This window comes from Staurois parvus, unplaced genomic scaffold (assembly GCF_062004578.1).
Source record: "Staurois parvus isolate SC_StPar_1 unplaced genomic scaffold, SC_StPar_1.0 ptg000099l, whole genome shotgun sequence".
NCBI classification, from domain to species: domain Eukaryota; kingdom Metazoa; phylum Chordata; class Amphibia; order Anura; family Ranidae; genus Staurois; species Staurois parvus.
The window spans coordinates 4,029,438-4,041,493 of NW_028317895.1; the positions used below are offsets into that span (position 1 = coordinate 4,029,438).

The following is a 12,056-nucleotide window of genomic DNA, read 5'->3' on the forward strand; positions in this document are numbered from 1 at the left end:
AACATGTTACACCCCAAATAAAGGTGCAATGGATAAGTTCACCTTTTTAAAAAACAAAATCATAAAATGTACATTTCTTTGCAAGGGAAAAAATGTGCAGTTGTTCGTTTTTGTTTCTGAAGCCTCTAAAGCATTGCACCAGTGATCAGCTCACTGGTACCATGAAGGACCCCTGCAGACCTGTCAGTATATCTGTTTGTTCATATGGGTCTGTGCAGAAAAATAAGCAGAATGTTCTACTTTTTCTTTGCATTGGAAACTGACTGCACTAGTGTGAACCAGGGCTATTGGAATACATGGAAAACACTGTGCATGCATTTTTGATGCAGGAAAAAAAAAAAAAAAAAAAAAGCGCACTGAACTCCATCTAGGTGTTAACTAGCCCTAAGAGTCAAATGGCACCGAGTAAAAACAGACCAAATAAATAAATCTTAGTTGAAAACATGTTTAGAATGCAAGGGAATTTTAAATGGAATTCTCTGAGAGGCCACTGTGTGTAATTTTAGATAAAAATGCAGACACTGGCACCTGTGGAATAACTACAAAGAAAAAAGGGTGCACTGGAATAGATGGCCACTCACATTCAGCTAGGATGGGTTGTGAAAGCATTATGTAATAATTGCAAAGAGTCACTTTAAGACTTCGTTTACAGTGTTCTTTTGAATGGGTACATTTCAAATGCTAGTCACTTCAGTTTTCAATTAAAGGCTTAGTACACCTTTTTTAAAAAATGCACTTTTGCATGAGGTTTGTTGGTGGGAGGGAAAAAAGGAGAGGGGGACTAATTAGAACATAGTTACCTAATTGAGATAAACTTGTTATGAGGGTCTCCCAATATAGCAGTTTTTCCTTACTAAGTGAACCATGAATCCTAGACTACCGCCTCAAAATGTATTGCTGAGCATTGAAATGCCCAAACCTAAATTTGTTTAGAAGTGTTATAAGTGTTCAGCTATGATGAACCTCTTTTCAGAGATTAACCTGTAACAATGAATTCATCATGGTATATACATTTGCCCATAAACACCATGCCTTCAAGAGCCAATCATTTTTAATTTAAAGAGCAACACAGCTTTTGTTGGAAAATCAAAACATAATCCTTTTTGTGTGATCATTGTACACTGTAACCTTTTGTACCAGATTCATATCACGTTGCCCTTAAATAGCAGTTTGTTTCACCATGTCCTTTGGTGATTTAGCCCTGGTTCACACCAGATGCGAATTCAAAGTGGTCCGATCAGGTCCTATTTAAAACGACTTCAAAATAGCACTGCTATAGATACAGGAACAATTTCAGTACCTTTTACCCTATAGTCACGCTACTTGAAATTGCACCTACTAAGACAGTGCCACATTAGAACATTAGATACGACTTCAGGTGCAATTTGTAAATTCCATGTCGCACCAAAAGTCACAGCAGTGTAAACCAGGGATTATTCTGAATGGGAGGGTCTAGTTTATTAAAATCAGCTACTGCACTCTGACTGTTCATCCCTTTAGAAACAACCCCTTAGGGTATCTAACAAAAAATGAAATTTCTGTTTCTGCCTAAACCTGCCTTGTATCTTAGTGTGCAGCCAATCACACAAGCAGGAAATTACATTTCTGGAGGTGTACAGTACACCTTTTAAATAAAGTTAGTGCTGCAGGTTAAAAAGGGAATATTAAAAAGCATTAAATTACAATATGGCTTGTGTAGCAATTGGAAAAGGTTTTTTTTCTTCCCACAAAACAGCCAATTTGTATAAAAAATAAAAAAAAGGGTCAGAAAATTGCTCAGCCAATGACCGTTTTTGGTATTCACATGATCACTCCAAATCAACAAGAAAGAACGTCAAGACTGGGTTCACACTGATGCGGTGTGGAATTTGCAGCTTTTTCTGTGCGAATTCCGCACCGCATCAGAATCGTACCCAGTTCATGTGAACTGCTGCAGGTGTGTACGTTAAGTTAACAACACCCCGAAATCAGTCCGCCAACGCGGTGCGATGTGCAGAATCAGATCGCATGGGTGTGAATATCCATGTGATAAGATTCTAAAGCAGACCAAAAAAAGGGTACTGCACCTTTTTAGTGCGGGTGTGGTACGATTTTGAGCCATACAAAATGTATGTCTCCAATTGCACCACCCACAAATCGCATGTGATTTGCACAGGAATGTGTTCTGCTTCTTGTGCAAATCACATGCGATATACCGCACCACATATATGTGAACCCAGGCTAAACCCCATGGATTTAAAACAAATTAGATCTGTGATGGGCTGTGGCTGAAAATTAGTTGTGGATATGTTTGTAATGATCTCCACTTCACAGCGTAGTAAAGAAGCATAGTTTGTTCAAGAATTAAATCAGTGGAACGCTATACAGCATACTTTATTTAGGTTTCAAACTATATACTGACAGAATCTATTACAAAACTTTTCAGCAATGTGTCAATGTTATCACAGCGCATTCATTTATATGGGATGAAACAAATGTATACTCCTTCCAACAACACTCCACCCCCTGAAAACCTGAGAATCAATTAAAATCATGTAAATGACAGCACAGACACATACATGGGACTAGAAAATGTGCAAAGCAGAGGAAATAACAGGGCTGTAAGGTGAAGAGAACCCAACACTACTTCATTTTTCTCTATCGAAAAGAAAATCTAATGCAGATCTGCACTTTTAGTCACAAATAACAGTGAGCACTCCAGGTACTACCGATGCAGTTTTAGGTCTGTAACATGTCCAATATTATGTATGCATTAGCCTGCACCGATCTGAGACATTTTATTCATTTATTAGATATACAGCAAAACCCTCTTATACCAAAACTTCTATCACATATCCCCAAAACAATAGAAGCTGGTGCAGCCATGCAAATCATTCCTTTTTCTCCCTACAGAGTTCATTAGTGCAGGGCTTGACACATTTGCTTTGGATGTAGGAGCCATCTAAAAAAGTTAGGAGCCAGTTTTTTTTTTTAAAGAAAAAAATGAAAAGAGACACTGGGACACCGCTTACTGGTTCAGGGATTTGAATCCCTGTGGCTCTCACCTCTCCTCCCAGCACTGACAGGACGGGCTAGATGAATTCTGATTGGCAAGTGCTGTCCATGTGACTGTGCGGACCAACTAGAATACCTCTTGTGCGTACCCCAAGAGGTATGGATAGGAGATTAAGCCGCAGAGATTTCAAATCCCTGGATCAGTGAAGCAGTGTCCCAGTGTCTGTCAGCAGATGGCTGACAAAAGCCCAGAGGCCAGGATGCAATTTCTAGGTGCCATGGAGACCTGGGATTTGTCTAGCCCTGCAGCAAAGCGCCACACACACGATCAGTACAGTACAGAGGCCCCCATATGATCAGTACAGTACAAGAGCCCCTGCATATGATCAGCACAATACAGTAGCCCCTGCATATGATCAGCACAACACATGGGCCCTACACATGCTCATTGTGGCCCCCTCCCAGACAAGTGATCAGAGTAAACAGTCCTGATCACTCTGGCAGGCCCCTTGTTCCTATGCTCATAGCTGTCCACTATGGAGACCAGGACCACCAGATGAACCTTCACCACCACTGTTCAGAGCTGCCTGAGCCCCAGAACACATCCCCAGAGCCGCCCTCACCATCTGACAGACAGAGGACGGGGCCAGAACATTTCACACACGGCGCTGGCCAGGGATTGGACAGAGGAGAGGAGGTGGCTGCACGCACCGCTCTGTGTTATTCATGAGCTCCGATTGGCCGGAGGGAGAAGAGCTAGCAGATTAAACCGCAGGGATTTCCCTGCATCAGTGAAGCAGCGTCCCAGTGCCTGCCAGAATAGAACTGTACCAGGGAAGAAGTTTTATACGTCCAAGAAAATTACTATGCATTACAGGCTCATTCACACTATAAAGGTGTATGTGGTTTTTGCATGTTCCGGCACAGTGTGTTTAGAACAGCCTATTCGTTTCACTGAGCTGCCATAATCTTATATGCATTAAATGAGCAAAAAGTAGTACAAGCACAATTTTGTTTTAAATTGCGCTGCACCAATCCACATGGTACTGGGGTTCCTTTGGTATATGATGTGCAGCCCTCAGCAGTCTGTATTGGAAACACTGGATTACAATAACATTTATTTCTACTAAGCCTCATGTAACATGTTCCAAGTTTTGGACTGTCTTCAGCAGCATATCGCCAGCCAATCGGAGCATTTCCACTCTCTCCGACCCTCATTTCGCCTGGAGATTTTTAAGTGCTGTAGTTTGTCATTCCATGGGTGTACGCAATTTTAAAGTGTGACATGTTAGGCATCTATTTACTCAGCATATCACAGGGGTGTGGACATTTTTGAAAAAACTACTTGTCCCGGCACTAAATTAGGGTTCCAATCTACTTGTCCAGATAAAAATAAAATTTAACCAAAACTATTTAAATCCAAGATGATTTTAGGAAATTTTAAAATCAAAAAGGGGCTTTATGGCGACTTATATGTTTAATATTTTTAACGGTGTGCTGTTTGTCTCCTCTTCACCCTTCCTGCCTCTCTCCAGCACTACACTCGCAGACTAGCAGGAAAGAGAGAGACCTTGCACTGTAATGAGCACCGATTGGGTGCTTGTCAGGAAAGGGGAGTGTCAGACTTATCTTATCCCTTCTGCGACAGAGGGTTTTGTGTTTTTTGCAAAAGTTTATAATTTTAGGCTTGAAGATTACACAAAACCCCCAAACATTTTCTGAAAGCAGACACCCTAAAGAATAAAATAGTGGTAGTTCCATTTTTTTATGTAGCATGATATGACCGCAAACTTTCAGTAGCAAAATACACTATTAGGGCACAAAAAAAAAAAAAAAAAAGAAAAAAAATATAAAAGATGAGGTTGCACCGAGTAAATCGCTATCCAACATGTCAAACCTTAAATTTACATGCACTCATAAAATGGTGACGAACTTCAGTATCCTATATTTTCTATAGGTGACACTTTTAAAGCCCCTTATAGGTCATCAGTATAGTATACGGAGGAGGTCTTGCGCTAGAATTATCTCTTATTCTGGCATGCGAGGTCATATGTAACATGTATCAAACAATGTTTTCATGCATAGGCACCCCAGCATGTGCTTTTGTGTTTGTACATGCGGGCCTCAATTTTTTTTTTTGAGATGTTATGTGCTTGGGTTTAACTTTAATTTTTTATAATTAAAAAAACTTCTTTTTTTTTTTTACTTAATTTTTTTCTTTTCATCACATAGGGGACCTGGAGGCTGACACTGCGGGCAGTTTGAAAGCAATCCGGCAGCAGCACGGCTGCCCAAATGCTTTCACCTGACAGGTGAGCACTGCCGCTTGCCTGCAATAAGGCTAAAAAGGTAAAAAAAAAAAAAAAAAAAAAGAAGAAATTAAACACACTACCTGCCTGTCACCCAGAACTACAAGTCCCAGGAGGCAGGCGATATAAATTAAACATCCCTGCATCATCTTTTATATTTTACAAAAAAAGGGTATTTGTGTTTTTGTGTAATAAAATTTTTAAAAAGTGTATTTTTTCCAAAATATCTGCTATTGAAAAACCGCAGCGCAAATACCGCATGATAAAGAAATTCCAACACCATTTTATTCTCTAGGGCCTCTCCTTAACAAAAAAAAAAAAAAAAAAATTAAAATGTTTGGTGGTTGGCAGGTTCTGGCAGTCTTTTCAAGTATTACATATATTGAAAATTTGCAGCCCTTTGGTGATGTCCGGAGCCACATCTGAGGCCACCTTTAGCTCATAAGTTGACAACCACTGCCCTATACAATCATCTTTAGCTTTACTAAAGCCATGAAAAATACAATCCTCAGCCCTCCATTTAATCAGTGTGAGGCTAGGTTCACACTGTGCAGGGTGGTTGCAGGTGTCACAGTTGTTCCTGCACCTGCAGTCAAAATGCATTGCTCTGTACAGACACAGGGGGTTGCCATTTAATCTTAAAGGCATTCCCACACATCTCAACCTGCAGTGCATTTGCAGGTACGGGGACCACAGGAAAACTGCATGGTGCAAATTTCCCTTCAGCCACTTTTTTTTTTTTTTTTTTTATGAGCTAAATTTGTATTGTGTACATCAGCAAGACATGAGATCTTACAAAGAGAATACAATGTTACAAATCTCAGAAGTGCATCCACTACCACAGAACAGTCAGAGCAGTATCACAGCCTATTGCAAGTACTGAGAGCCGATTCACACATGTGCAGTGCGGATTGAAGCTCAGGTTTCACAGCTGACAGTAGTTCAACAGTTTGGGTCAGGTTTACATCAGGTTCAGGGCAAGATTTTAGAGCCGATTCACACGTGTGTGGTGCAGATTAAAGCTCAGATTTCACAGCTAATTGATACAGTAGTTGTTCGCAGGTTCAGGACAGGATTAGCTCATGATCCAATCCTGCTCACACATATGCGGTTTAGAAATGATTCCCATAGAAATCAATAGCCTGTAATCCACACCTGAAGGCACTACTCAGAAATGGAACAGGACTCTTTTTCAAACCACACTGAATCCGCACCAGACATATGTGAACAGGCACCATAGGAAGCAATGCTATTTCACGTCATGCGGAATGGATGTGGTTCAAACCGCATCCAATCCGAATATATGTGAACCGGCACTAAAACAGAAAATAAAAAAGTCTATCCAGCATATATTAGCAGGGTGGTAACTGGACCAAAAATACAAGTCCATCTGGGATTGATACCTCCCTGATATATAGATTCACCATAGCTGTACATTGTGTAGGCATACTACTACCTCTTATGCAAAGTCTTGCTTACGTACTTAGTATTTTTGCAGCCACGTTTTTAAAATTGTGCACTTTTTGTTTGCAGAAAAGGCAGGCACAGCAGCCCATTCAAATGAATGGGCTGCCATGCCCATACAAATGTAGACCGCACAAGTGTGAACCTAGAGTAAAATCAGACATACCCCTTGTACTACATAGCTAATGTATATCTAATGGGGGCCCTACACACTTTGATTTTATTATCCAATCAACACAACTCAATCGGCAATTGCATAGCCAAAACGTCTATTCCCATGGACTTAGATAAGCTTTGATCAAATTGATTCAATTGGCCATGGTGGAAAATAATAATTTTGCATCCAATGGCAGAACAAGATGCCTTGTTCTTGAATCCTATTTGATCAAATTATGAGACTGCATGGTGGAAACAGAAGCGATCAATAACTCACATATGTATCTTCCAGCTAATCAACCAAATCCCCATAGGTGGCATAGTGATTGATCACTCCTATGTGGAGGGATGGCCATCACAAAGGGGATTGTATGGTGTGAGCAGGGCAGTATTAATAGCATCATGGGCCCCTGGGCAAAGTAATGCACTGTGGCCCGTATCAGCCTCCCCCAATTTGCACCTACACCTATTCTCAAGGCACAGTACAGTGGGGATCAGGAGGGCACAGTGCAGGTTCCAGGCCGCTGCCATCCCGGGACAGCTTAGTAAAAAGCACAACTGTCCCAGCAAATCCGGGACAGTTGGCAAGCATAATGTAATGCAAAATTATGAAGGGGCCCCCGTGCACCTGGGCAGTGCCCATGCAGTAAGGTGGGTGTGAGGTGGTCTTCAGAAGGTGCTCACATATGGCCTCTAGTCTAGTATATTGGTCCACAATAGCAGTGTAATGGTGATAGGCCAGGAGCTGAAGTGATGACGTAGAAAGGAGTACATTGCAGTCTACACACTGATATCAGGCAGTAATAGAGCCCCCCAAAACATACACATAGAGGGGAGGCCCCACAACCGTGCTCACCTGCCGTCCTCCCTCTTCCCCGTTGCTCGTATATCACAACCCGCCTGTAGCTCTCTTCTCCCGTGCCACAAGATTCACACAAACACCGCTAACTCCCTCTCCGACCAAACAAGCCATTATCCACTCCTAGAATGGCGACCGGAAATAAAGCACACCGCGCCTGCGCTGAATGGAAGGCGGGGTCTGAGGAACAACGCGTGTGGGAGGCCTTGTGGCAACAATTGTGCTCATTTGCCAGCAGTCGTGCACTTATACGCCATTTTTGTTGTGGGGAAGAGAATTAGCGCAGGCGCATGTTGTGTTTGTGTTTCTATACGTGAACTGTGAGACCAATCCCTTGCACGTGTCCTCATCCAATGGAGTATGATGTTTAGTGTTTCCTAGCAACTCTGTGTATGTTCTGTAGTGGTGCTGTAGCTGGCACTCCAGGGACATCATGGACCCCTCCAGCTGCCCTCTACAAGTCAGGTAAATACAACCTGGGCAGAGAGCTCCTATGAAAATGTCTGTGTCACTGAAATACACTTTTCCTGGAAATGTCAGCTCTGTGTAATAGAATTACTCAGATGCAGCATTCCCTCTTTTTGGAAGGACATTCTCCTCTCTGAGATCAAATCCCTCTGTTCACTCCTAGTTGGGACTTGTTTTGTTATAGTATTATACTTATAGTACAGCTAAAGGCAAAACTGTTTTTTTTAGTGTTGGAAAGAGTGGAGATGGTTTAGAACACTTCATCTGTTATTGCTGCCTGTGCTCCGCAATAAGACGATTCACTCAAAGTGCCCATTCACTTATATGCGGATTGGATGCGGTTTGAACCACATCCAATCCGCATGGCATGTGAAAAAACATTGCTTCCTATGGTGCCTGTTCACATATGTCCAATGCACTAGCAGTCTGGATTCAGTGAAGTTTAAAAAAGAGTAAAGTCCGATTTTTGAGCAGTGCGGTCCAGTTCAGGTTCAGAAGACAGGCTATTGACTTTTATGGCAACCGTTTCTAAACTGCATATGTGTGAACATGATAAGATCCTGAGCTAATTCTGTCCTGAACCTGATGTGAGCCTGACCTGAACTGCTGAACCACTACTGTATCAATTAGCTGTGAAAGCTGAGCTTCAATCTGCACTGCACATGTGTGAATCAGCTCTAAAATCTTGCCCTGAACGTGATGTAAACCTGACCTAAACTGCTAAACCACTACTGTGTCAATTAGCTGTGAAACCTGAGCTTCAATCTGCACCGCACATGTGTGAATCAGCTCTAAAATCTTGCCCTGAACCTATTGTAAACCTGACCTGAACCGCTGAACAACTACTGAATCAATTAGCTGTGAAACTTGAGCTTCAATCTGCACTGCACATGTGTGAATCAGCTCTAAAATCTTGCCCTGAACGTGTTGTAAACCTGATCTAAACTGCTGAACCACTACTGTATTAATTAGCTGTGAAACCTGAGCTTTAATCTGCATCATACATGTGTGAACCAGCTCTAAAATCTTGCCCTGAACGTGATGTAAACCTGACCTAAACTGCTGAACCACTACTGTGTCAATTAGCTGTGAAACCTGAGTTTCAATCTGCACCGCACATGTGTGAATTGGCTCTCAGTACTTGCAATAGGCTGTGATACTGCTTTGACTGTTCTGTGGTAGTGGATGCACTTCTGAGATTTGTAACATTGTATTCTCTTTGTAAGATCTCTTGTCTTGCTGAAGAACACAATACAAATTTAGCTCATAAGAAAAAAAAAAAAGTGGCTGCAGGGAAATTGCCTGGTGTTTTTGAACCATGCAGTTTTCCCGTGCTTCCCGCTCCTGTTAACCATTATCATTAAAAGTGAACTTAAAAGAAAATCCCAAATTTTGGGTTGTCCCTAGAGAAGTAATAGAGGGGAAATGTGCCAATGGGTATACTAGTTCTGGTAACCTGGGGGTCCCCAAGGAATTTCCTTAATTTGGAGGGATTTCCTCCTATTTCCTGTTTGGCTATGGGATAGAAAGTGAAGGGAAATCTCTGCAATGGGACACAGATGGAAAAGAAAAAATCTGACGGGTTATAACGCTCCCTTACTCTTTCCTAAATGAAGAAAAAAGTTTTGCCTATAGTTCTACTTTAAGAGCTGGTTCACATATATGATTGAATATAACTGGACATGTTTTAGAGGAGCACTCTAAAAAATTTTATTTTAAATTTTCACTTTTTGTATGTGGAAAACGCAAGCACAGCAGCCCATTCATATGAATGGGCTGCCATGCCCACGCAAATGTAGACTGCACAAGTGTAAACCTAGAGTAAAATCAGACATACCCCTTGTACTACATAGCTAATGGGGGGGCCTACACACTTTGATTTTATTATCCAATTACTGTGATCCAATCAACACAACTCAATGAGCAATTGCATAGCCAAAACTTCTATTCCCATCGATTTAGATAAGCTTTTTAATATTTTTATTGCTATCACAAGGGATGAGCAACATATCTTGTGATAGCATGGGCAATGACTGGTATTCTTTACTGAAACATCTGGGGTCTATTAGATCCCAGATCTCTCCTCTGCCCTTAAAAGCATCGATAAGATGCTTCTGCTCAGCATCTGATTGGTTTGATCAGATGCTGTTACAAACCAGTAATGGCTTGTAAACAACAAACCAGAAATTACAAAATTCTTGTCTCTTCCAGTCTCATAGACTATAGAGATGATTTGGGAATGTCCATTCCTTCTTCATCTCTATGTTCAGTCAGCTAAACTGCTGGACATTCAGTTTTACTAAATATAGTAATACCTTATCCCTAAAATTTCTTTGGTATAACATTTCTAGATATAACAGTACACTACTGAAAACTAATACCTTAATAACACATTGCACAAGACTTTTTTCTTCTTTATATGCATAGGCTTCTAAGATACCTATTGATCTTACCTACTGTGGCCCTCTGTAGCACCACATGGCACCCACTGTGAGACTGCTGCATCGGGCCCTGGAACCCCTCGTGTATCGCATTGTATTGTTACTGTACTGTCACATGTTCTGTCCCCCTTTGTAATGTACAGCGCTGAGTGAACTGTTGGCACTTTATAAATACTGTATAATAATAATAACTAGACCCTGTATGCTACTCAACTAATAAAACTATATACAAGACAATGATCTAGCCACCAGCCATAGTGAAAATGTGATTGTTGTTTTAAAATTTGCATTCGGGTAGGTGTGAGTGGTGTAACGGTCAGCAAAACTGTTGCTGAAGTGGAAATGTTTAATTTTGCTTATTCTTTATTATGTTTTTCTGTGAGTGTGTTTTATTATGAGTGAATTTAGAAGAATTTATAGAATAGTTTATTCATTAAGTGTTTTTGGCATTTGTAAGTTTTCCTTTATTGTGTATTTGATTTTTATTTGTTGCTTTCAATTTTTTATTTAACTTTTTCTTTTTTTTTAAATAATGAGCATATTGAGGGACTGTTTGTTTACACAAGAACAGATCCAAGATAGCGGAAAGGATCTTGGATCTTTCATAGCCCTCAAAAGCCATTTAAAAACGATTTCAGCCCTTAAAATCTCCTTAATTTCATCTTCTCTATTGACCCCAATGCATTTCTCCAAAATGGTGAAATTATGCAGAAACATTACAATTATTGACAAACGTTTAGGCAATTAAAACTCTTAAATTTGCTCATCCTTAGTAGTCTCATCTATGTCATCTTTAAAAGAGAAGTTGGGGAACTGAAAAAAAAAAACAAACTTGCACCTAGTTGGATGCAGCCTCGGCTCAATGCTGTATTTGTCCCTGCCGCCTCTAAGACAAAGAACTGAGTGATCAAACATCACTGATCGCTTAGTTCTTGCTCTTCAGTGAGCAGAGAGCCAGTGACTGTCACTGGCTCTCTGCTCCGCCACTCCAGTGTGACGAGGGCGGGTGCGGCAGCAGCACACTGAGAGGCCGAACCGTAAGGAATCTGAATGGATCCCGACTTTAAAGTCAGGATTTCTCTAGAGCCTGGACCAACTTAGTGATGTCAGCTGACAGTGGCCTTTAGCCTGCTGTCAGCTGAATACAATACACAGAAGTGCAGAACTAAGTGCACTCCTGTGACCCACAGGAGAAGTATGGTCAAAAGAGCTTTGACCCTACTTCTTCTTTAAGCAGGATTTTACATCCAAAACATTATCTTCCATTACTGGGATTTATTAGAAAGCAATTCCTCCACTAATCCTGTACAGTTCCAGGGCTCTTACATTTGTAGTTTTTCTAATGTTGAATCTTCTCTGCATTTC

General features: G+C 41.0%; 2 protein-coding genes across 3 annotated transcripts in view; one reads left to right on the top strand and one right to left on the bottom strand.

The window, feature by feature from the left end:
- Positions 1-7,958, bottom strand: part of KIAA1191 (KIAA1191 ortholog) — a 31,058-nt gene extending 23,100 nt beyond the window's left edge. The window contains exon 1 of one of the 2 annotated variants that reach the window (XM_089671116.1): positions 7,780-7,958. The gene's annotated coding sequence lies outside the window, so the exon portion shown is untranslated. The remainder of the gene's footprint in view (positions 1-7,779) is intronic. The other variant, XM_089671117.1, reaches the window with a different exon arrangement.
- Positions 7,959-8,146: 188 nt separating this feature from the next.
- Positions 8,147-12,056, top strand: part of CFAP43 (cilia and flagella associated protein 43) — a 116,542-nt gene continuing 112,632 nt past the window's right edge. Inside the window, exon 1 of the mRNA XM_089671115.1 lies at positions 8,147-8,247. Within this exon, the coding sequence (XP_089527241.1) occupies positions 8,216-8,247 (32 nt within the window). The 5' untranslated portion in view covers positions 8,147-8,215. The remainder of the gene's footprint in view (positions 8,248-12,056) is intronic.